General features: G+C 41.1%; 1 protein-coding gene across 2 annotated transcripts in view; it reads right to left on the minus strand.

The window, feature by feature from the left end:
• Nucleotides 1-26,617, minus strand: part of KCNQ4 (potassium voltage-gated channel subfamily Q member 4) — a 121,808-nt gene that overhangs the window by 24,907 nt on the left and 70,284 nt on the right. For both annotated transcript variants that reach the window (XM_087939557.1, XM_087939558.1), the window contains exons 2-7: nucleotides 25,226-25,316; nucleotides 12,948-13,074; nucleotides 10,555-10,730; nucleotides 7,999-8,124; nucleotides 7,157-7,267; nucleotides 5,242-5,337 (exon numbers count right to left, since the gene is read on the minus strand). In XM_087939557.1, coding sequence (XP_087795683.1) covers nucleotides 5,242-5,337; nucleotides 7,157-7,267; nucleotides 7,999-8,124; nucleotides 10,555-10,730; nucleotides 12,948-13,074; nucleotides 25,226-25,316 — 727 coding nt within the window. The remainder of the gene's footprint in view (nucleotides 1-5,241; nucleotides 5,338-7,156; nucleotides 7,268-7,998; nucleotides 8,125-10,554; nucleotides 10,731-12,947; nucleotides 13,075-25,225; nucleotides 25,317-26,617) is intronic.

The raw sequence follows: 26,617 nt of genomic DNA on the forward strand, positions 1-26,617 counted from the left end.
GCCCCAATCCCACCCCTTGCATTCCTCGTTTGATGCATTTCCTTGGTGAAAGAGACCAGGGTTTCCCAAGGGAAGGCTCAGACACTCCAAGGAACAAAGTTACATGCACAGCACAGCCAGAGACAACTGGAAAGCCAAACTTGAATGAAGATATTAAAAAGAATTTAATTAAAAGATTAAAGCTTCAAATAAAAGCATGATGGCTGTAGCTTGCTAAACTCTAATCCTAACTATAAAATACAAGCAGTATTTTTCCCAGTGAGCTGCTTTTTGTCATCATCAGTCACCATCATCCTTAAACACATCATAAAGGGAGCCTTACCAAGAAGTCACATAAGTAAAGATGACAAAAATACAACTCATAAATATGACAAATTTCAAAAAGATGCAATAGCTTAAAGCAATGGCGGAATCCAGCTTCATAGCCCTTCATAAATACTTTTTTAAAAATCAGCATGAAATATTGCTATAGTTTTCTTTGCTGGTTTTTCTGTCAGCATAGAGAAGCTAGGAGTAGAGTAGAGTTGTAGGCAATAAAGAACTGGCTCCAAAAGAAACAGAAATGAGGTGGTGCTGCCACTCATCCTATAGAACTAGTGAAGATACAACCATCTTCACAAATCAGGATCCTGGTGCTTTTTTCTCCTATTCTTCTAATCAGCATCCTACTTATAGTGAATTACCCAGGTTGACCTTCATCCTAATCTCGCCACTGAAAAACTGAGGCTATGGTTGGATGTGGCTCATTAAGTCACAGTTAAGGGGTAACGTGGTATCCGTTGGCTAGGGTGGTTGTCAGTATGTATGTGAAACATATTGAAGGGAAAGGGAATAAATATTACTCTGGCAAGTCCTGTAGTAGATTCACCAGACTGGATATTTCTAAATCAGAAATCCACAGACTATGGCACAGGATCCACACAGGTCAAAAGTGGAGACATTTTTTTCCCCTTGAGTTTGACAACATCTGCATGACCTTGTCAATTACTATATTTTCTGAATTGGACTCAAACAAAAAAACTCCCTTTTAAGTAGGTTTCATCCCAGAGATGGGCAAAGTTGGTGCATCTCCTGAAGCTCCTACAACACCCATCTTCCCAACCAACAAGACCAGAAAAGCCTGCTTCCGTTCTTTCAACATCTCAACACTAGGCTGTCTCCATTTCACACCTCTTGGAGGACACAGACCAAGACAAAAGCAATGGCGTTGATTGGACCGGGGGTGTTCCACATATTGGATTATTGCTAGGAATGTGTGGATACCTCCTCTCTCTCTCTCAAGAACTCTCAAATTGCAGCCCCTCTAAATGTGGAGCTGGTTCTGCTTAGTTTCTTATGGCTGATTGAAGGAAGGCGGGGGAAACTCCTTTAGAGATTAATTATCAAGGAGAAAGAACAAGCAGACCTATCCTGACCTTTCATCTGCTCTGGAAAAGAGGGCTATGTGAATTGGCCAGTGGTATCAGATGGGAAGAGGACAGCATCCTCACTCAGGAAAGAGGAGGGCAGAGCTGTGTCCCTAAGATAGTTTTGTGTGCCAAAGCAACTGCGTGCATCCCTTTTGTCTTGCCCACATCTATTTCCAGCTGTTGTTGGAGGCCTCTCAGCCCAGGAGTTGAATGGCAGGGCAAGGCTGCCAGAAGAAGACCTTTTGTTGCATGGATTCTCTGGACCACAGAGATAACGTGGTGTCGGAAGTTCCATCTTTCTGACCACAATAGGAAAGGAACCAATCCAGACAAGAGAATGATAGGGAAGAATATTGCCGGAACAGAAGTAATTCTTCAACATAGCAGTGCAAAGCCAATGAAAGAGAAGCCAGAAAAGCAGGTTTGGATTTGAGCTTATGGATGGGGAAGGAAATGGGACTGGAAAGGAGGTCATGGCTTAGGATGGGGCTGAGTGGGGAGTGCTATATATACCCCTGAACTGGACAAACCATAACTCAAAGGTGGAAGAATAAGGAAATACTCACAATGAAACAATGGATTGTGAAGGTGGCAAAGCTAACAGACAGTGCAAAATGACTTGTTTGACTAAGGAGTGAACAACAGTTACTTTTAGAGAAGACTGGAAACCCTTTATGTTTTTTTCTGCTGAAAATGGACAAAAAGGAACCTGCAACTTTGGGATTTATTGATGAAAATGTTTGTTTATGGAAAAAGAGAATCAAGATATGCAATTTGTAACTGTTGCAAAGAAGACTTTTTTAGTTACCTTTCTTTTTCTTTAGTGATTCTTTAGTTATCTTTCTTTTTCTTTTGTTATTATCCCTTATTAGTTTGTTTTTTTTATAACTTTCTTTTTTCTACTTTCTTTTTTATATTTCCATGGCTTTCTAAATCTTATGTAAAATGTTCTCTTAATAAAAATTATTTTAAAGAAGAAGAAGCAGCAAACTGCTAACTCAGGGTCTCAGCTACTTTTGGAGGAAGGCAGGGGGTCAGGAAGACTTCCAAGGAAATTTTAGAAATTTACTTGCTCAGCAGTAGAACAGTGTGCTTTGCAATTATTCTTCCAAATGCTGAAGACGTTGTCAAAAAAAAAAAACCCAGTAATTTTTTAATTTGTGGTGGTCATGTGATATACCCCTTTGATGTGTGTGGGGGGGGGTTGGTTTTTTGTTGTTGTTGTTTTTGCAGATTTTGCAAATTTCATCACTAAGCAAAGACTTGAACGCTCTTCACTTGGGGTTAGACTTATTAGACTTCTTTACAGTACCAAACCACAAGCTAAAAAATAAAGAACTTATTATCTGTAAGATTCTAAATAGATATCAAAATAGATTCTATTTAATTTTAGCAGCAAATAAAACAATAATTATGCAACATTGGAAAACTCTACATAATGATTGAACTGTGGATTAGCAATGCCTGTTCAATTGCTAGATTAGGAAAAAAATCTCAGATAAATTAATGAGACTTCAGAGACAAAAAAATAGAGAGATATGTCTGCCACCTTGAGTTGTTTGTAAAAATAATAAAGGTGGGATAGAAATAAATAAATAAATAGAACCCCACAGTTTTATTGGATGTTATGATTTACCTTAATAGCAATAGATTACGCCTTGGTATAATCTTTATTTATGGTACATTTTTATAGTATAGTACCCATCCCTTTGTTCCTATTGCAATAGATCTTTTTATTCTACCGTCCTGAAAAAAGTCAGAAGTCATCACTGTTTCCCCTTTCTTCTTGCACTTCTTTCTATTTGTATTTTATCTTATAAGGAACTTCAATATTTTTAGAAAACATCATAATAGATCTTTTTTGCATTTTATATAGCAATAGCAACTTATATACATACCACTCCATAGTGCTTTACAACCCGCTCTAAGCAGTTTACAGAGTCAGCCTGTTGTCCCCAACAATCTGGGTCCTCGTTTTACCGGCCTCAGAAGGATGGAAGGCTGACTCAACCTTGAGCCGGTCAGGATCGAATTCCTGGCAGTGAGCAGAGTCAGCCTGCAATACTGCATTATAATCTCTGCGCCACCATATATCTTTTTTATTTACATCTACAGAATGATAATTACCTGATATTGCTTTAAAAATATTTTTAAGTTAAAAAAACAATATGTCTTGCCTTGAAAGCTCTTAGGTCCCAACTGGGGCACTCCCAGTTAGAAAGGCCATGTTTTGGGATTCAGTCAAAGAGTGCGGCCTGATGGAACGTTTCCTACATATTTACTTAAAGGGCAGGATTAGACAAAAGGGCTGTTTTCTTTCTATTTTGTGGCTTTTATCCAAAGATTCTACAGATTTCATGAGGGACTTTATCCACAATCCTTTGCAGAGAACCCCAACCTCTTCCCATCTCTGGTTACTGCTCTGCCAGTAAGACATACCCAGAGTAAAGTCTTAACTCAACAATGATAGAAAACCAACTAGCAGAATAATTTCTGTCCTTATTACCTATCCCTATTCTGCCCCCACACACACACCTGTTTTTCCAGGAGGTTCTAATCCCTTGACCTTCCTCCAAGGAAAGAGATGACACAGCTAGATGATTTTACTTACACTGAAGCTGCGCTTGGACAGTGTCTGAGTAAGGGTGGGGGGGAATGCGGGGGCGGGGGAGAGACTACTTTATCACTTGTACAGCTAAGGGCAATTTAAGGTGTTCTCACTGCAAGGCTGGGTAGGGGGTTAAAATCAGGGTCTATTGGTGCAAGTGGGAAGAGATGGTAGAGCTTTCCCATGGTTGGTGGGGTGGGGACGGCCTTGAAGACAGAAGAAAGGGTTGCCAACGGGGTAAGTATCAAAAAAGAAGGTCTTGAAACCAGGCCAAGAAAAGAACTTGAGAAAACATCTCAGACAAGCCCCTCCTTAGTTTACCCTGAAGGAGATGGGCAAGCACATTCAGGCTTGCAAAATTCTGTTACTATAAGTGTTACAATAAAAATAGTTCAGACATACATAGCCTTCTTTCTTATTCCCATCTACCTTGTAGGGCTGACATGTGGGCCCTTGCGCAGCTCTGCCACTTATTTTATAGGTGACACTAGCTCTCCATCTCCTCCTGTAGTCCCACCCCAAGTAAAAAGTTCAGGAATGAAAGAGCTACAGGAAAATGTAAATCTGACCTGTCAATCAAACCTAAACCTTTCAGTGCAGGTAACAGACAGAGCCACGTGCCTCTAGCATGTGCCAGCTGCTAACTGAATGGCTAAGAGAAGAAAGGAGCTTTGCAAATTCTCTTCTCCTGAAGAAATAAAATTTTCATTCAAATAAAGAGAATTATGGGAACGTACCTCATAATTCCAGGAATGTAGGAAAATAAAATAAGGATCATTGAAAATAACCTTAGGGATATCTGCTATCCAATGTTTCTTAACCTGGACAACTTGAAGACACTTCAGGTACCAGAATTCCCCAGTCAGCCTTGCTGCATGGAGAATTCTGGGAATTGAAATCCACACATCTTACAAGTTACCAGGTTGAAATACATGAGAGAGGGCGGGAGGCAACTAACACATTCGGTCATACATGTGTAGGAACATCATTGTATCTGCAATACTGAGAAGAATACAAGGCTGTGCTTTTCACAAATATACATGAGTTTGTTAATATTATCTAATAGTTCTGGAATGAAGCTATAGAGCACAAATCTGCAGTTGCTTGCAGAAAGAAACTTATTCAAACATTCCTTGGCTTCTAGCACTGAACACGTTCTTTAAACATAGAGGGAAGGAGGGAAAAAAAAGAGGGGGGAATCCAGGATCTTCCTTTTTTACTCACCTGGATCAAGTTTGCTGCAGGTGTCCTTCTCTTCTCAAAATGTTTTTGTCGATGTTGCTCTTGGACTTTGAGAGCAAACCCTGAGCCTAGAATTCCCTGTGTGAAAAGACAAGCAACAATGGACCCTTCAAAACAGCAGTTAAGTTCTAACTAAAAGGAAGTTCTAAGAAATTGGGAAATTTGTACTATTTGTTGAGAAAATCCAACTATCTAGGATGGTGAGAGGTCAAACGTCTAAGCCAAAGAGATTCCCAATATTTCAGCATCTTTTCAGGGGCTAAAAGACTTTCTAGATAGCTGGATCATAGGGACAACCAGTGCACAACTATGAAATTCTTCTCCTTTTTGAGAAAGAAAGACAAAAACTACAGATAATTATCAGCAGCTAGCTATCTAACTTGGAGACAGCCACTTTGTTACAGTGGTAAAGGCACCAGGCTAGAAACTGGAAGACCAAATTTTAGTCCCACTTTAGATACAAAGCCAGTTGGGTGACCTTGAACCAGTAACTTTCTCTCAACCCTAGGAAAGGAGGCAAGGGGAAACCATTGTTAAAAATAACCTTGCTAAGAAAATTGCAGGAAGCTATCTTTCTATCAAGAAAGCTAACTTGGGATGATCTCCAAAAAGCTAAGATGGGTCTAACTTGGTTACTCTTTGAGTGAGAGAGTTCTTGAAAACCCCAGAGTATATGATAGAGTATATTAGAAAGTTTAAAAAATATCCCAGAAGGAGATTAATGACAAATCATTAAATACATGCATTCATGTAGTCACCAGGAGTCAAATTCAAGGAGCCTTTCTCATTTTCTCTAAGCAGCTCAGGGTTGTGTGATTGAGATCTCAGCTTATTGTATCCCTAAACAACCTTATGAATTGATTATAACTGAGACTGATGGGATGGTGGAATCACTGACTAAAGTAGAGCAGCGAGTTTTTAAAAAAGCATGTCACACAGAGTTGCTCTGTTGGAGGAAACATCCTAGATGAGTTTAACAAGGCCTTGTTTACTGGTTCCCAAGGGAATGTAGCCAGACTGACAGGATTCTTGTAATATGGATGATCAACAATAAAGAAACTGCTCTAGCGTATTCATGAAATTATTCTGGTTTCTTGTACCTGATAGATGGGCCTGAAATTACCTAGTAAGATTGCAAGATTGAATGAGAATTTGCACGTAGATAATCCATATTCTCTGTCACAACCAATCTACTACCCTGATAGTAGGCAACCACCTATCCCTAGAGTCTGGCCTAGGAGATTACTAGCAATTCCTGCATCAAATGAGGAGAGCACATCTTTCTCCTTCTGTCCTGCCCACTTTCTACAGAGGCACAATTGAGAGCATTTTAACAAACTGCATCACTGTTTGGTTTGGTGGCAGCAGTGCCTCAGATAGAAAGTCCATACAGAGAATGGTAAGGACAGCCGAGAAGATTATGGCAAGCTTGCTTCCTGCTCTTCAGGATACTGCTTATAAGTGCTATGTGCTTATAGCTCAAAGCATTGTCAGAGACCCACACACACCCACTTCACGGTCTGTTTCTGTTGCTTCCCTCTGGGAGGAGGTTTCAAAGTATTTCTAGCAGGATTCTGTAGCAGCTTTGTTCCCTAGGCCTTCCGTCTGGTAAATTCACAAGATTGGTTTCTCTCACCATGTTCATCTATATATCCAAACTAGACTGTGTTGTTTCTCCGTGTCATCAAATATATGTGGGTATATGCATAATTTTATTTATTTATTTGTTTATTTGTTTTATTTATTTTTTCATGTTTATGTAGTGTGTATTGTAGGTAGAGACCCTTTGAGGGCTGTACGCAATGAAATTTTATGCTGATTAGTGTACATTTCAAGTGACAATAAGGTTATTCTAAGTCTCCCGAGAGAGTCGGAAGTTCTTCTCATGGGGACTCACCGCAGGAAGGGCAAAGAAGGAGATTCCCAGCAAGGCGAAGCAGGCTGTCAACACCCGGCCCAGCCATGTTTTTGGAACCTTGTCCCCATAGCCAATAGTGGTGAGTGTGATCTGAAATCACAGAAGGAGATACCAGATGAACTTCATAGGAACCTTCTCCTATTGATTGGTTGATACCACGACCATTTCTTCCCTGGCATCTTCCATCCCTCTGGACCAACAGCAAAATCCACTGTTCCTGTGTTCTAACCCAGCTCCCCACGACAAAACCTCTATAGTTAAATAAATGTTCCCTTTATTAGGACCGCCAGCAGCCCTGGCAAATGTTTTTCTCTCATTGCAGGGTACAAATCCATCCATCCGGAAGATGAATAGTTTATCTGCCACATCTTTTCATCTCTACCCCTTGCTTTTTATCCTCAGAACTAGGGTGGGGCTTCTCTAGCAGTGCTGGGTCTTCCTTCCCAAGGACCAGCCCACAGATTTCCACTGCTCTGCTCTCCTCTCCTCTGCCTTCTGCGCATCCGCAGTCAGGCACTGGGCCCAGCTGTTCCTCCTCTTCCTCATCAGCCACCTCCAGACCTGGGGGCTGTTGACTCTCCACCTGAGGGCTGGTGGCCCAGGCTCGCCCCCCCCCTCTCTCTCTTCCTCTCCCTCTCCCCCCCCCTCTCTCTGCCAGCTCCATTCCCTCTTCCCCCTTGGAGCTCCGGTGCCGATCCTGGTGTTTTGGGTGGCTTTCTACTCTTCATTCCCGTGTCAGTTTGTTCTTAGGTTTCCAGTTCTTCCGCTTGCTTAGCAAAAAGAAGGGGGCAGATTTTTTTAAAGAGGGGACGCACACTTACCGTACCCCACCACAGAGAGTCTGCATAGGTGAGAAAATCATCATTGGCATCTTTTTCCACCAGGTAAACCAGGAAAGAGGAAAAGATAAGGACAAGGAACCCAATGTACCATGCTGTGATCAGCTCCTGCCAGAAGCCACCAGAGAAAAGTAGATTTCAGCAAAAGAAACCAAGAGAGAGGACAGAAACTTGCCTAAGGATCATCATCACCATCGTCACTGAACTCAAAACAGAATGTATCATACTCCTTCTTCCCATGTCATCCGCACAAGCAGCACCCTTGTAGGCAGCTTGGTCTACAGGTAGTCCTCGACTTAAAACAGTTCGTTTAGGGACCATTCAAAGTTACAATGGCACTGAAAAAAAGTGACTTGTGACCGTTTTTCACGGTTACGCCCTCAGTAGCATCCCCATGATCGTATGCCCAAAATGTGGCTGCTCGCCAACTGGTCCATACTTATGAGAATGGCAGTGTCCCAAGGTCAAGTGATCCCCTTTTGTGACCTTCAGACAAGCAAAGTCAGCAGGGAAGATGGATTCACTTAACAACCGGGTTACTAACTTATCAACTGCAGTGATTCACTTAACAACCATGGCAAGAAAGGTTATAAAATGGGGCAAAATCCACTTAACAAATGTCTCTCTTAACAACAGAAATTTGGGCTCCATTGTGGTTGTAAGTTGAGGACTACCTGTACCAAGAACTTTTCTGGCCGAGCTCACCAATTTCACCACTCCATCACCCTGGCCTACTGGAAAAACTAAGGAAATGCCAAAGGCTTCACCAAGTTTCAGTCTGCATACCTGAAAATTAAGGGTACAAAGTAGCTAATAAAACCCATTTTGTCTCTATTTTCCTACACCAAGGAAAAGCACCTGAGTTGTTCATACATTTGCAGGTAGATAAGACGCCAATAGAAGTGACAGGGTCATTGGACAGGTGGGTAAAGTTGGGAATTAGACACGAATGCCAACTAATTGACCCTGTCTCCTTTCATCCCTCATACTAATACATGACTGATGATACAGTGCTAAATAAAATGCCAAGAAAGATCACTTTATCAAAAAAAGAGGGGAAAAAAGCACCTAAATCATGGAACATTCCTGTATTACCACAGACGCACACACATGCACATACATTCCTGGTGATTCCCAGGGGCATTTGAGAATTGCAAGGTTTCCCTAGGGAACGATAATGTCACTTACTATACTTTCATCTATCTCTTTCTAATTAATTCCAATTTGTAGATAAAATCACACTTATGGAGAGACCCCATCAGATCTGCACAACACTTGCACAATCCCTGTTCAGTGCAGGGTTTCCCAATTGTGCTTTCGCAAGGTGCTGCAATAACTGCATGTCCATCTTTTCTTGGTCCCAGGGAACTAATGGATATTTTCCACCACACACCTAGAACCACTCAACATTGGCATGGGGATGGGAAGTCAGGCTGCAGACTAGAGTGGAAGAGTCAATGTGAAAGCTAGCTTTCTTGCAAGGAGGCATGGACCTCATTAGAGATACCTCCAGGAAATCTCAATCATTTCCTCTCAGGAACTTGACGCCTCCCTTGCAAAATCAGGACCCATGTGGATTAAATAAGTTACAGCAGGCAGAGACAAGCCATCTAGTTCTGACCAAGATCAGCTTCTACAACCGGGAAGAATCTAGGTCCACACGCATGCAGAGATTGAAATCTTTTTTTCTCCTGCTCTTTCGTAATGGATTTTTCTATTTTACTCCTGCTGGCTGACTGGTGGCAACTGGCCTGTGTTTCCAAAACGGTTCTCTGTGTAGTCCTCATCTTCTGCTTTGAGAATTCCAACCCTCACACCTCATCACTCCCTCCATATGCCAACATAACTAGAGAATATTAATGAGAATGGAGCCCAAAGAGGATCACAGTAGTTCAAAAGACAAACAGTCCCATGCACAAGAGAACCATGACCTCCATAGGTTGCACGCAACGATAATTTGTCAAACCAACCAATGAAACAATTGTTTCTTTCTCATAGCCTAATAAGGGCTGGAAGTACTTGCTGACTGGTCAACATTGTCAAATGGAACAACAAAAAAATGGGGTATGGGAAATATCCTGTCAGATGAGGATGGCAATAAAGAAGGCATTCTGGAGAAGAGCATAACAGGTTGGCCTAAATATGAGCATGAAGATTCCTGCTGGAAGAAAAAAAGTCTGTAGAACTTGTTGCTTCCTGATCCCAATGTGGAATCATCTGGGTCTCAAAAGGAATCCCTCTGCTTTGCACTGGTGACCCTCCAGAGCTCTGTAGAATTGCATTTCCCAGCAGCCCTTGGCCAGTGTGACCAGCAGTATCTCTGGAAACTCTGGAAAGTTATTGGTTCTCCAGTCTTCTCTGCTTTTACACAAGCGCTTCTTCTGAGATGAAGCAGATCTGGGGAGAATCCCTGAACTTCCTGTTGTGTCAATACCCTCTCCCAAAATGGAAATAGAACAAAAAGCAACTGTCTTTATTTCCATCTTTGAGAGCAGATTCCTGTGCATTGCTTGGGCTGATGTGCCTCCAGGGACTCACCTTGCTATGGGCATAGACCACTGAGCCAAGAAGCTTCCAAGTACCGCCACGGCGGTCCATGCGCACCATGCGTAAGATCTGCAGGAAGCGCATGCTGCGTAGGGCCGAGGTAGCAAAGATGTTCCCCTGGGTGCCAGCTGCAATGACGGCCAGAGAAGCAATAAAGACGATGAAATCTGAAGCACAGGAAGAGAAAGGAAAGACAGGGCAACTTACAATCTGTGATCTAAGCAGTAGCTTGATGGGTGCATTGCCCAGACATCAGTTCCTTGGGTGCAAAGCAGAGAAACCAACCTTGAAAGAAGAGCTAAAAGTGACAAATTCGATCAAGCACACCCTTACGCTTGCTGTCCTCTATGGGAGTTGTCCTCTATAGAGATGGTGCCTCTGAATTAGAATTATCAGGTGAAAAAATATGATGTTCTCCACAATACGAGGTTGCTCTTCTGTGCCATTTGGGTAGTTCTGAAATCCCTAGGAAAACCTTAAAATATAAATTAGCTTGGTGGACTTAAGTATCAGTCAAGGATTCAAAATCAATAGTCAAAAATAACTGTGGACTGAAATAGCCTCTGGGTATCTACAGAACCACGGCTAATCATGAGGGGGGGGTGGGGAAATGGTAGATGGAAGATGGAAGACACCACCTATATTACCATGTCACAGAGTAGAGATATCTGAGATTACATCAAGGTTTTTGCACAATAAAAACATTCCATCTTTTAAAATCTCTTTGGAGTTAATGGCTGGGTGGAAATAATTAAGGCTTTTCTTAACAATTATGCACATAATTATCAGAAGGACAAACCCAGGCTTGAGAAGAAGATAATTCACTTGACCTGGTGTGTTTCTGGCATCCAGACTTTTCTGATGACCACAGCAATGAGGTCTTCCCATCTTGACCCCAAAAATATGCTGCTTCCAGTTCCACCCCACCTATTTTCTCTGATTTAAAGAGAACATGGTATTCATTCTGGTAACATTGTCAATTCTTCTTCAAGCACAGCTTCCTGAAGGCTTCATGGATAAGGTACGTCAGTGTTTTGGTGACAATGCAGAAGTGGTTTTCTATGGCTGTTTTCCTCAACATCTTTGTCTAACCTTGAGCTTTGTATTCTCTGGTTCTGTCCCAGCCAAGTCCTAATAGATCCAACCCCATTTAGTTCCTATGCAGACCAAGTTTTCCAAGTGCTTTCATCTGCTACTCAAATGGAAAAAGGAAATCCCTATCAGATGCCTCCTTGGAATTATACAAACTCCATGAACTACATAGTTCAGAGGACTTTCAGTGAGGGAGAATTAAGTGATACAGCTTACATATCTGGAGGGCAGAGAAGAAAGTCTGCAACAATGGGCTTTCTAGATGTTGCTGAATTTAAACACAAGCAGCTTTTTCAAATGATTGGAAATAACTGGAGTTGAAATCTTACATACTTTGAAGTCATCAGCTTAGAAGTCATCTTACATACCTGGAAGTCATCATGCTAAGTGTCAAGAGAAAGCATCAAGCTGTACTTTCTATTTAGGGGTTGTGTTTATCAATATGTGGTTTGATGCACTGAATGCATCCAGATGTGATGTTTCCCTTGCATGACTCCTCAGGTTCTTCCTCAAGGAGGGATGAGCTCATTTCTGGCATGTCAGGAACTAGGTTAATTAATGACTCTGAACAGCTGGCCAAAAAAGATTTACAGGGGGCTCTGGCTGGGGAGAGCTTGCAGGGGAAGATGGTCAGTGAGGAGGAGGAGGAGGAGGAGGAGGAGGAGGAGGAGGAGGAGGAGGAGGAGGAGGAGGAGGAGGAGGAGGAGGAGGAGGCTGCTTCCATAACGGATCCAAAAGCACACAGGGCAGAGAAAAGACAAGAGCAACTGAGACCTGCCAGATTACTTGGGAGGAGGCCCTACCCATCTTGATGGGTTGCACTGGAAAGCTATTTATCAAGGCAGACAGAGGGAGGCATTGCTGATAATGTGTTTGGCCTGGTGGATTTCAGTTTGTTTGATGGACTTATTTGTTGGAGCAACTTTCCATTGTTTTGTGGACTACTAGCCATTGCCTTGTGGACCAACCTTGTCCTGCTTGTGGCTGGATTTATTTGGGACAGGTCTGAGGTTGGGTGAAAGGAACTGCTGGGAAACAACAATAAATTCTCTAAACCACACTTACATGTATGTGTGAATGTGTGGGGCGGCACACCAAAAATTAGGACAATTCTGTGTGTCGTATCAATGCAACCAATATGAGTCTACAACTACAAATGACAATTGTCAGAGCTGCCTGGAGTACAGGATAATTGAACATTTTCCATTCTTGTTCCTTCTCTTCCCCCCATTAACGATGGGGCACATCAAGAATCCTTCTGACATGCCTTCTTGTCCCCATCAGATGCTTACCGATGACACAAAAGGGTTTGCGGGCAAACCGGAAACGACCTTGCCATCCTCGATAGCGACAGCAGCAGCCCGCCGACCAGACACGGACAATGTATTCCACTCCAAAAACAACAATCATGACAAATTCCTACAAGAAAAAAGAAATGCAAAAAAAGCCAATGTGAGATTGTATGCATGGAGTGTGAGCAGAAGGAGTGGTTACAAAAGCCCCAACTTACTTGAAGGACTTTAGAACAAATAAGGGCTAGCCAGAACAGCATACACACCAGTGGTTTTTCAACCTTGGCAATTTTCAGATGTGGAACTTCAACTCTCGGAATTCCCCAGCCAGCATACAAATGATACCACTAGGAACACTAAGGCTTATTGCAAAGAAGACACTGGCGAACTCCTCGCATACTTTTCCAGGAAAACTCCATGGAATCACCAAGAGTCAAGCTGGACTTGAGGATATCTTTCTATTATGTTTACCTTGTTTTAGAATCTAATTGTTTGCCGTCCAATTAACTGGAATTAGAACTCCCATTCATATTTACAGTGATTGCTGAAACCCTCAGTATTAATAAGAGGATGATGAGCTATGGTAATGGTGTGTGGGAGTGACCTTGGGAGATGGGGGAAGAGCCACAGTTGGATGAATTGTTAAATAAGAGACTACTTAGCCCTCAGAAGGAATGTGGACATCTCAGGAGGGATACTTCCCTAGTTTATTGGGCTGTAAAGTCAAAGAGGGAGGAGAACTGCACTTTCAGACCAGCAAGATACTGTTAAAGTAACCTTACAGTGAAATAGAATTATTTCATCTGGACATGGTTGCTGCTTGGACTATCTCCCAAGACTGACGGTTGCATGAATTCTGATTAAGCACATATAATTGCATTCAGTAACTGCTCCTTCTAATAGAGAGCTCATGTAAACAGGTTTTGTTTCAAAGTTATGTAATTAGAGAAATCAATTATTTAAAGTTGTTGCCATGTCAAGTTGTTTAAACCATTTGAATTATTGCAAGAAAAAAATATGGAAAATCTGCCTAAAATTGCCAAATCACAGGATATTTAATGAAAACATATTTTGAATTCACCAATTAGTTCAAATGCATTAGTAGCATTTAAAAACCCCTGGAGGAGGTTATTTCTAAATTGCCCAGAGTCACTTCTAAGTAGTTATATAAACTAAAAGAGAGAGACAGAAAGAGAGAGAGAGAGAGAGAGAGATTCCAAAATTAGCAATATATTTTAACGAAACAATTAAAACATTGCTAAGGAGTTATTTGCAAGAATTTTGGAATAAAGAATAGGACTGTTCCATATTAACAGACCAGCTATTCAGAATGTTTCTTATCGTAATTCAAACAATTTTTCCCATATTACCCTTATGAGAGCTTTTTAAAGGCCTGATTATCAATCCATTAGCCCTTTGAGGTAGTCCAGGCAAGAACCACCACAACAAATCCTTGTTCTATCTTTCTTGTAGAATTACAACAACAGAATGAAAGCATTTCTTTCATCCTTTCTTTTTACTTTCTGGAAAAAATAGAGGGGCCCTTCTTTTTTTTTTAAATAAAGTTTTATTTGGGTTTTCACACATACAAAATACAAGTAAAACATCTTTTTTGAAAATAGCATGGTCCCGGGTTGAACTTCTTTATACAGACACAAAACTCAATTTCATGCTCCTTTTTGTATTCTATTCCATATCTTATACCATTTTACATTTTCTATATAGTTTTTTTCCCCTCTTTTAATTTTCTCAATTTTATTTTGATTATCTCATCTCAATTCAAATCATTATATTTATACTTTTGTCTGTTCTGTTTCAATTTCATATTATCTTTTCTCATTAAACAAATTTTCTCCTGTACTTACTAATTGGAGTATGACACCTTTATATCTTTTAATTACATCCATTCAACTCTTATTTAAACTTTAATATATACCTTAAGTTTATGACTTTCAATATAATACATAATACATAACTTCCAACTGAATTCTGCTTGGTACATTCTTATAATACACACTATATTCTTTTTTTAAAAAAAGAAAGATTGTAAATATATGTAATTATAAACCCTCATTCCATTCCAGTTCAGTTCTATCATTAATAATCATTAAAACCATAACATATTTAACACTTCTTTTGAATTAAATATCATACTTCCTTAAAAACACATATAATCTCCAAAATTAATTTTTCCCATATTCACATGTTTTATAAATCATTAAATACACCCTTTGTTACATTTATTTATTGACAAGCATTCCACTGAATTATGATAGCTATTTTATCAGACATTTTAATCATACATTGTTTCATATTTTCTAAAATTATTTCTGCTTCTAATATAACCATACTATCTTATGTACATTTGCAGAATCCCTTTTTCCATTAAGTTTTCACCCATTATCTCTAAATAGGCCCTGTTTCTCTATATTTTGCTTCTGTCCTTTATAACTTCTTTTCCTTTCTTTCTTCCCTCAAATCTTCTCCCTCCCCCTTTTACCCCCTTGTCTCTCTACTTCTTATTCTCTCTTCTGCATTTCCCTCTTCTGTTGCTTTCTGATTTTATACTTATTTTTCACTCTATTCTTTTTTTGGGTTGTTTTCCCCAATCTTAAACTTTCCATTCTCTTTCCCCCCCTTTCTTTTCTTCCCCCCACCTAAGATTACTTGTTCATTAAAGATGGCTTCTTCTTTGTCACAATCTTCTTGTTCTGCAGGCATTTCTTGTTGTTTCTCATAATTCCAAATCTCCATTTCTAAAAACTGAAATATGAAGCCAAAAGAACCTCTCCCTTCTTGTGCATCTTCTTTGTACTTTTTAAGTTCCATTTTCAGTTCTTCTAAAAGTGGTGCCATTTTAAACACTTTTAAACAACCACCCAATTGATGTTAGTCATTCAAAACAATAACCAAGAATCCAGAAATTATCAAGTAATCCAGATAGTCCCAAGTTATATCTTCTTATTTATTTTTCAACTTTCTCTTCCTGGGGTTTTTGTTGCAATATTTCAGTTAGAATGTATCTTTTGGAAGTCTTGTTGAGATTTTGCTGTAAGTTCTTTTTTAATTCCAGGCAGTCTCCTCCCTTCCAGATCCCACCCTTTCATTCTTTTTCTCTCCTTTCCTGTTTTCAAAAGCTTTTAATTATCCAGAAATCTTTATTATCCCTTTGACTTTTTATTTTCAGCATTAAATGCCTATTGATGTCAAAAAGGATTTCTTTCCAATTTCTTGCTTCAGTCTCTTAGCTGTCAGTACAGGAAAAGGAGAAAACCAAATCTTTTCCCTTTTCTCTCTCCTTCGCAGCTTAAAAATCTTCTTAGGGAACAATGTTATTGTTTTTTAACAGTTTCAATTCCAGGGTACCTTATTTGTTGCTTTTGCTGTTTGACCCGGTCAACCAAAACTTTCTCTTGTTATCTTCCTCCTGCACATTCTTTTCTGGTCAAGTTCTTCTTTGTGGTGGCCATTTCTGACCACCGCTGCAACCGCCTTCGGGAAAGGGAGTAATGGCCAGCTGGGGAGGAGAGATGTGGCTCTCCTCAATCCTGCTGGCTGTCTCCCCCCTCTTCACCACTCTACGGGGTGGCTTAGCCCCGAAACCAGCCAGCTTGGGGTGCTCCAGTGGCGAGCACGGATCGAAGCCTCAGAGAGACAAGGTTTCGGTCTGTCGCTGAAGAAGCTCAAACAGGAAGACCAGAGGGGCCCTTCTGAAATGCTTCCTGTGCCCTCCCTTCTTCTGTGGATGAGATCTATTTTACATGCCAGTTGTCCAGTCTGTGGCTCTTTCTTCCATCTCCCAAGGTCATTGCCACATACCATTACACAACCTCCTTATTATTGAAAAGTGTAAATGGCTGACAGGAGACCTACTCATAGGAGCTGGGTCTGTCCCAACATTGCCCTGTTTCAATTGAAAATCCATCAGAGAGTTCAGCTGGTCAAAAAAGATCAATACCTTTAAAGAACGTACTTTTGAATTACTAAGTGAAGACTTATGGTTGTATTACTATATGAAGTAATACATTGAGCATTTAATTGAACAGGGGGGGTTGGTGGCAGGAGTGGGGCTTACTGTTCAATGTCATGATGACAGTGTGAGCCCAAATTTAATATCCAGAATGGTTAATACAGGGTTGCTTTTTGTTTACAAAATGACTCTTCATTGATGTAGTGCAAAGACAAATCAATATTGCTTTGTGTGCTCAAGGTTTAAGCATGCCTTGAAAAATTAGGCAGAATAATTTCCCGTACGTAACAACATGATGCTTCTGCTGTTTCTCTTTTAACTTTTCTCCCTCATCCCTCCACATCTGTCTGCCATTCTCTTCTTACATTTCCTTTTGAAAACATTTTTCTGTATATTAAAGATAGCAAATAAAACAAACTAAAAAGATAGATGGGAAAGATAATCTACCTTTGAATATCAGAAGCTGGGGGAATTTACCACTAGGAAAACTTTTGAATTTCACAACCCATTTGCCCATTTGCCAAGACGTTCAGCAATCTGAATTTCCACTGACTTGGAAAACCTTGTCATGGGAAAGGTCAGATAAAATTCTACTTCTGTTCTTATCAAGGAACTCTCTTCCTCTCTTCTTCTCTTTTATGGTTGCCACCGTGGTGTTAATGATCCAGCATTTCGACCAGACCGCATAGAGGCCACAATCAGAAACGAGGACTCCAAAAGGGCAAGATGGCATAGGGAGCTTTTTGCTAAATATAAATGTGCTCGTTGTGACTCATTGATCTTCCCCACACAAAGGCTGGACATCAGCAAAGACATCTTTGGAGCAAAGTGTGGCATTTCATGCTGGTGCTGCAAATTCACTTTTGAGCAGACATTTTGGGGACACATCAGGAGACAACTTGGCATCCAAAGGCCTCCATGGATGCAACATTCCCCGGAGAATAATTTGCTCTCCTGATGTGGCCTTTTCAAAAATTGCTCGGGGCTAATACCAACTGTGACTGGTCAGCCGGTTGTGAGTCTTTGCCCTCCCTTGAATCCCTGGGAAGTTGTTAATGCTCACTCAGGTAAACTGCTAAAGGTAAATGGGAGGCTACAAAGGCTGCATAGTTCAGGTCCAATGAAACAAAAGTGACCATTTAAGGTGGGGAAGAAACCATTGGAGAGAAATGGGGTGGGTGGGAACAGGAGAAGACAACAGAGTTGAAAGAGAATCCATAACACCTGAGGAGTTCAACTCTCTTGTTCCTGAGTTCTCCTTATTGGGTTAGCTAATACAGTCCGTGTTTAAGGATGATGGAAAGTGGATTCTAAATGAGGGTCAATCAATCTGTCCTTCTGATGTCAGCATTAAATTGATGCACTAAATCCAGAAACTGATTCTGCAATCTTCTATCCTCTCAGTCTGGTCTGGCATCCTTTTTTATGTCTTTCCAGGATCAAGAATGTCTCTTCTCTTACGTTTTTCATTTATTCCTCAGTTCTTTATCACAACTTAATGCTAAGATTTGAGGCCACCCACTATTTCTGTAGATGTATAATCTGATTGTTTTGAATAGCAGATCCTTCTTTTTATTTTTATTCTTAATGGATTCATCTTCCCAGCTCTACCTGAAGCTGCTGTGGATTAAGGTAGGACCCTGTGCATTCAAAGTAAGGGCTCCACCAGTGGCCTATGGCTTTTCTCCTGGATGGCAGACTCGGGCACAAATGTCCATCGTTCCTGCTCCAATGGGAAATGCAAAGTCCTGGACCTGCAGTTTTGCCCCCCAACTGGTCTCACTGCATGCCTCCGCATGAATCAGAAAGGGCCTGTTTTCCTGCAATGTCAGCTGTGGCCTCCTTGTCACCTCCCTCTCTATTTTTGTACAAACAGGTACCTATTTTGCTTACTACGGGAAAGTCACACGGACCTTCTTAATTTAGTTTTCAACTCAGAAGAAAGCCAGTGTCAGCTATTTTTGAGAGTTTGGGAGAAAGTTGCTTAAAAAGGCAGATACTTTTCTTTCTGAGATTTTCCTTCCTTCCTTCCTTCCTTCCTTCCTTCCTTCCTTCCTTCCTTCCTTCCTTCCTTTTCTTCCAACTGTTACTTGTTTTTTTCCTCCCCGTGTGGATGAAAACAAGCAAGTTGTGCTGATGGCTGAAACATCCAAATAATTTGTCTTTCTTCTTCCAGCCAGTCCCTTCCACGTAACAGGGCCTTCCTTCTTCCTTTCCCAAGAAGTAGTAAGAGATCATCCTATTCCCAACAGTGAAGGCTTCACTGACTGTTTCTGAATGCTGCAGGGATTATTATTATTTATTTATTGTTGAACTCTGACTCATGTATTCATTGATCATTCCTTGTCTCCTCTCCGGTCTCTTCACTTTCTAATCCTGTCAGGTCCATCTGGTGTCCTTCTTCTCCCTGCTTGGCAGGGCCTCCTCCTTAAAACCTTCTCCTAATTCCTTGTCCCTTAATTGCAGACCCAGCTTCCTCTCATCCCTTCATCCATCACTCTGTTTTCCTGGTGCCTCCCCGCCAATTAGGTTCACTTATCCAGCCTCATCATCCAAAGCTCTCTGAGGAGTTCTCTTTGCCCGATCAGTACCTTTTTAAAGCCTTTCCTTGCAGGGGCTTTAAAATTGCCTTTTCTGCAGGAACGTCTTAAATCCCTCTGCAAACAAGCCAAACTCAAACTCTTGCTGTCTTTAATTTGTGGTAGGTCAATTGGAACAAGTGCCCATGAAACTGCTGCTTTGTGACAAAAACTGCCGTTCATCCCTACGATACTAGAGAAATAAAACAATAATGAGAAGATCTAATAAACATTTACATCCCTCTCCTTCTGCCACAAAAGCATGCTTTTTCTGCTAGAGTTTCTCTTTTTGAAGGTAGCTGAAGTTTTGGGGCTGTAACACGCCTACCGTCAGGATGGAGTTTTCCTTATTTCTGGCCTTGCCAAATCAGTCTCTCTCTCTCTCTCTCCTCTAACTTTCTCCCACACACAGCCATTAATTCCAGCCATAACCTTTCATTAGTGCCAATGGGAGATTTCCTTTTTGGGAAATCTAATAGCAAGAGGGGCTGCACTGGAGCGGAAAAGGGTTGCCTCGTCCTTCCGAAATGCTTTACAGGTAGTCCTTGACTTACGACCATCTGTTCAGTGAGCATTTGGAGTTACGATGGCATTGGAAAAAAATGACTTACGACCAGTTGTAATTATCTCAGCATCCCTGCAGTTATGTGATCAAAATTCATGCACTAGGCAACTGACATGGAATTTACAACAACTGCAGATCTGGGGGCGTGTGTGTGTGTGTGACATGATCACTCTTTGCAACTTTCCCAGGGTGGCATTCAACCAGCAAAGTCACTAGTGAAATATAGTTTCTTTTAACGAGCATGTGATTCATTTGATGACTGTGGTAATTCACTTAAGGAACACAACAAAAAAAGGTTATAAAACGGGGTATAACTCAATGACATCACTTCACGACAGAAATTCCAACTGTGGTTGTAAGTCAAGAACTATCTATGGTCTCCTTTGCATTTCTATATTGTTATACATTAGCCACTAGGAGGCAGTACTGGATCAACTTGATCTGGGCTCAGAAGCTAAGCAGTGGATGGGAGACCACGATGAAATCCCAGGATTGGAAGCTAAACTGGGGATTCTGGAAAAATCAACAAACAAAAGCATCTCGGAAGGAGATTTTATCTCTTCCATAACATGCTTCCATACGATTTCCAAGAAAGCTGAACAGATCTGTCCCCAAAGTTACCAGAAGTCAATCTTAGCATCCGAACTTTAGTAGCAGAAAAGGTGTCCTGCAGACTAAACTCTTTAGGGTAAATTGGTGTCTTAGGCAGCATTTTAGAGGCCAGGGAGAAGGGAAATAGAATAACAGAGTTCACCCAATATTTTCAAGGAGTTCCAATGGTTGACCTTTCAGGATTTCTTTCTTTCAAGGCCAGCCAAGACTTTTGGCTGGAATTTCTAGAAGTTTGATGGAATCTCTTATCAACTCCACAGTCTCTCCATCACATACCCAGCTGGATTGCCCCAGCTCAAGAAGATCTGCTTTCATTTCTTAAAGAAAGATCCTCACAATGGAGACTCCTCTCAGTCCAGGATGGTCTAAGACAGTGCTCACCAACCAGTGGGCTGGGGACCACTGGTGGTCCATGAGAAAATATCAGCCTGCAGAGAAATGTCACCCCCAAAGCAATTAATTCAGGCTGTGTGGGAACACAAGGCTGCACCGCCTACATGGCCCGTGGGAACACAAGGCGTGCATTGCTTGCATTGCAAACAACATGAGGTAGTGAGGGGAGGGGGGAAAGGGTGGAGGGGGAGGAACTTGTCCCACTTGCCCCACATGCCTGGCCTGGCCATTGGGCTGCTTCTTTCCACTTCTTTCTTCTTCTGCTTTTGGTTGCATGCGAGGAAAGCAGCAAAAGTCTTTCTTTCTCTCACCCAAACTCCGCCAGAAATGAGTCTTTGGGACCCTGCAAGGCATCCTGCTCCAAGAGGCTGAATTTGGGGGAGAGAAAGAAAGACTTCTGCTGCTTCTGCTGCTTTCCTTGCATGAAGCCAAAAGTCTCTCTCTCTCTCTCTCCCTGAGAACAGAGCTGGAGACAGGATCCTGTGATCCCAAATGAAGAATGATCTATAGGAAAACAGGGTGGGAAATTTTCCTGCAGACTTTTTTGGGGGATTTTCCCAGGGTCTCTGGTCCACGGGATTTAAAATTATGAGTTTGGTGGTCCCGGAGGTCCAAAAGGTTGGTGACTCCTGGTCTAAGATCCCTCAGGAAAGTGGTGCTTCTGCTGGAGAAGGGAAGAAGCTCTCATATGCATTCATTCAAAGTTGCATAGTTGAACAGCTTAGGTAACCCCTGCAAGACAAGGAGCTTTCCATCTCTGTGGCTGTTTCTGCTTTAGCTCCCAGAGTGGACAAGCCTTGCCCAGCAGGAGATAATCAAAAAAGTCGAGATAGAGCCTTGACAGTGTGAAGTTCCATTCATTTTTATGGATATCACAACCACAGTTGCTTTTTTAAAATTTTAACATGTTTAAAATGGTTACAATAATGCCATGCAAAAGGAAAAAGTCTACCCTTAACAGTAACAATGTACTGCAGAAATATTCTCTGGAATAATGGTGTAATGGTATGTGGGAAAGGCCTTGTGAGAAGGGAAGGGGGACTAGGGCACTGTCAGATAAAGTCGGGGAGTCCACAGCTGCATAATGGGCATAAAAAAAATACATAAAAGAAGCTTGCTAATTTCTCGAGCTGTAAAAGATATTTCTTTATTCAGACTTGTAAGATTCTGTTAATGTAGCCTTACAATAACATTGAATTAGCTCATTGTGTCTGTTTCCTGTCTGGTTCACCTGAGAAGGCTGATAGGTTATTTGAAACTGAATGATTTGGAACTGAGCCTCTACTCTCCAGAGGTTCATTTTCGTCCTAGCCCTGCTGGCCTTTTATACAGCATTAAAAACCTGTTTTCCCTCAGGCATTCAGGCTAGGATGCTAAATGCACCCATCTTGGAAGATGCTATGCTATGGCTTGACAAGCAGATGGTATGTCTGGTCTTTTTAAATTTTTAATGGTCATTTTTGTTGACTGTTTTTTCTGTCGTGTTAGCTTAACAGAGCCACTCCAGCAAAATAAATAAATACTATATACATATATGTATATATACATATAAATATTAAAGATTTAGATATATATAAATTATATAAATATGTCAGTGGTTGATTCAGTGTTACTCAACCTCAGTGATTTTAAAATTATGAATATGCTGGCTGGGGAATTCTGGGAGTTGAAATCCAAACATTTTAAAACAGCTGAAGTTGAGAAATATTGGATTATATGAACTGAGCAAACCACCAAAAACAAATCCATTAATTAAGAAAAGGGAAAGTCCCACAAAATAAGTATAAATATCTATCACGTATGAAATTAATTCAGTTGGTGTCAGGTCCAAGCACACAGATAGGATACTGTGAAACAGGGAGATCCAATCAAGTTAGGTCCTTTATTTTCTTATACTTAATGGACAGAATCTTGCCAAACTAAAGTTATAACTTTCTAATAAAAAATTTGGGGGAAAAAAATAATAAAGTTATAATCTTCTAACCTATTATATATAACTTGAGAGATATTAATGTTATTATTATTATTCATGCCTATTTCCTGTATTCTTACTCATGTTTATACTTATATCTATTATCTTGACAGAAGCGATTGACAGATCAAATAAATAAACAAATTAAAAATACCCTGAATCTCTTCCCTCCTCTCCCATCCAGCTCAGGACTGTGCAATCTCTCAATCTGGGTCTCTTTCTGGGAGACCCCTATGTTACGACTACTCTCCGCCCAGTGCCTCTCCGGGTGCACATTCCATTGCAGTTGGGCTTATTATCAAACCAGGACCATGGAGCCACACCAGAGGTCATCTTCTCTCCCAAAATATTCCAAAATGAGAGACCAGACCCATCTCTGGGTTGCAACAGTTGCAGGAGTAAAGAGTAAATTTCTAGCAGCCTTATTCCTGCTGCACCGCAAGAGCGACCTATGGATCAGTGGAGGCGAAGTCCTTCTGGGCAAGGAGCCCATTCAGTCAATTTCTGTAGGAGCTGCAGGCCCATCAAAATCTCGTGGGGAAGGAAGAAACAGGACCCTGCCTCCAAGTAACCAGTCTGTGAGCTATATGTGAGGTGGGGGTGCGGTGCAGAGTAGGGGTGTTAATTCTAAGCTGTTGTCTGGCTCCAAAAACCCAGAAAGACACAAGATTCTTCTAATCAGACTTCATTATTGTTCCACTTATGAAATTAAAGAAGACTACTTAGCACCATAAAATGCATCATAAAATATATGCTCTATGAATTATTAGGACAGAGCTCTCTTCACCCTCTTTCTCTCACACAAACTGTTTAAACTCTGTTGTCTCTTGCTCCTCTGAAATGCACTCCCTCCTTCTGGGAATCCAGGCTATGTCTCATCACATCACTTCTTGGGATAAGCATGTATGAGCATAAGCATAGCTGGTTTGGTTTGGTGGTTAAGGCAACAGATTAGAAATTAGGAGACTATGAGTTCTAGTCCCACTTTAAGTGTGAAAACCATCTGGTTGGCTTTGGGCCAATCATCAGGAGACTGTGAGTCCTGCCTTAGGCATAAAAGTTAGCTGGGTAACTTTGGACCAGTCTCTCAGAGCCTAACCTACCTCACAGAGTTGTTGTTGTGGGAAAAATAGGAGTAACAAAGAGTATTTTGTGTATGTGTGTGTTTTTACCCCTTTGAGTTATTTATAAAAGAATTAATAAAAGACAGGACATAAATAAAATAAATAAGTCTCAATTCTGATTCATTTATGGATCCAGAAGAGGGCAGAAAGAAAGCTGGGAGCGATTAGGGGGAATCCCAGGGGGTTCTTCAAGCCTTTCAACAAATTAACAAAGGTGACCAAAAGGAAGGAAATAAGCAAGTCAAAACCAATTTTAACATGCATCATTTTGGTAGCATAGTTGTGGCTGCCCTCTTGACTTTTCTGACTCTTCCCAAGCAGACACCCTGGAACAAAATGTATAATTGCATTAATTGCTTCAAAGCCTCAGGGTTAGAAAGAAGATCCAAGTTCAACTTGCAGGGACTCTTCTACTGAATTATAATATTTGTATTCTGTAGTTGGAACACACCAGCAACCAGAGCCAGAGCATCTTCAGCCAACATACCCCCCCAAAATCAGGCCAAAACATGATAGTACCATCTGTATGACATATTAAGCTTGGTTACAGTTCATCTTAGCCAATTTCTTGGTAGTTTAAAGGAACATTCAAACCTTGCTGGTTTGGTTCCTTCAGGTTCAGTGCATTGAGTGAACCTGGAAAATTAAGCCAATTTAGCAGCTAAACTTTCCTGGATGATGTGATTCCAGCCTGGGGCTATTTGTGGGAAGGGAGCTTAAAGCAAAGACCATACAATCTTGGAATCCTGGCAAATGTTCTTCACCAGCCTGTCCCACCTCACCTCCTAGTAGCAATGAAAAACAATGACTATAAGAACTTCACTCCCCATACTTACCTACAGAGAAGTTGGGTTCGCAATACACTAAACTGTAAAGCTCAGTTACTAAACCAAAATGCATGTGAGTCACTCACTTCCCATGCAATACCCAAAGAACTCAGCCAACAGGCTGAGACAATGGCTGGCTTCTCAGAACATGTGGAACCTCAAGTGACTGCATCTGGCTTTAACCAAACAACATAGGGAGAAAATCCCAGAAGAAAGAAGAAGGAGATCTCCCTTACCAGGATGAAGAGATACTCATTGGCAAAGTCGTGATGCTCAGGAATAGTTGAAAACACAGATAAAATCAGACAGCTGAAGACCAGGATAAATCTGCAAGAACAAAAAGGAGGAGAACCTAGGTTAGCCCAAGCTAGAACCCCCACAAATGATTGTGTCATGTGAACACAGAACTTTCTGGTGTCACAACTTGTCTGAGAATCAAATCTTGGAGTGAGTTAGGCCAGTGTTCCCACTCAAACTGTGCCAAGCCTGATAAAAAATGTGATTCTGTCCTCAAGGTTTCTCATGATCCTCTGGGGATCCCAACCCATAATTGGAAAAGACAAAAACAAAACTCCAAATGATCTAAAGGGGTTAGGGAAATGTCCTGAAAACAGCAGAATGAAACCTGAAAGACACAAATGCAAACTTCTTCACTTGGAGGAAGAAGTTAAACCCCCAGTTACAGCTGAACACTAGTTATGCACAGATAGAATGTTTGTTACAAGTGCATTTGAATGAAGGTTGAATACGAATCACCAATGTAATCTGACTGCAATTTTTTTTTCAATTTTAGACTGTTGCAATAAAAATATGCTTTCTAAATTATAATCCATATTAGCTGTACTTTATTCAGCATCTGTTGGCTCCCATCTTGAGTACTTGGCAATTCTGGACAGTTATTTTTTGAAAGATACTGAAAAGCTGGAACAGACATAGTGAAGATCAGGAGTTATGGAACTGGGCATGGTTTGCCTTAATGTTAGAACTGAAGGGATTTTTCCATAGATAAAATAACCTCAATGATAATTATGATGCTCAGCTTCAACTGTATAGGAGCACAGAATTTGGGATGGCAATCCTGAAGTTCCAGGGAGGAAAACCTAATTAAACGCTGGGGTGGGTGGGTGTAAGACCTCTTTGATAAGGGAACCATTTCACCAGACATGGGACAGACTTCCCTTTATTGAATGGATTCAGACAGAGGGTGGATAACCATCTTTGAGGGATGCTTGATTTGGGATTCCTGCACTGAGCAGGTGGTTGGACTCAATGGCCTCTTACAATAGTATAATTCAGTGATTCTCTCTTGTCTAAAACAGGTAGGCAAGGAAAGTTGGGTTAGCTGAGCCCAAACCCTAAGTTAGCGAGCAGTGGTGAAGACCTCCTCTTAAGTCAGAACCTGGAAACTTGGTGAAGAGCAGATAAATTTGTCCCAATGTGGTGAGTTGGTGAAAGTTTTGAGACCCCAGTTCTAATTCTCCCTTAGCTCCAAAAGCTTCCTGGGGGAATTTGGGCCAGTCCTTCTTCTTAGTCTCAGCAACAGGGTAGTATAGTAAAGAAGGAGTTGGATTAGGCAACTGAGTATTTGAATCTTAGGATCCAAGAATCCAAAGGCGCCCTTCAGGCTA

This window comes from Pseudonaja textilis, chromosome 10 (assembly GCF_049901715.1).
Source record: "Pseudonaja textilis isolate UNSWEBS1 chromosome 10, rPseTex1.2, whole genome shotgun sequence".
Classification (NCBI taxonomy): Eukaryota; Metazoa; Chordata; class Lepidosauria; order Squamata; family Elapidae; genus Pseudonaja; species Pseudonaja textilis.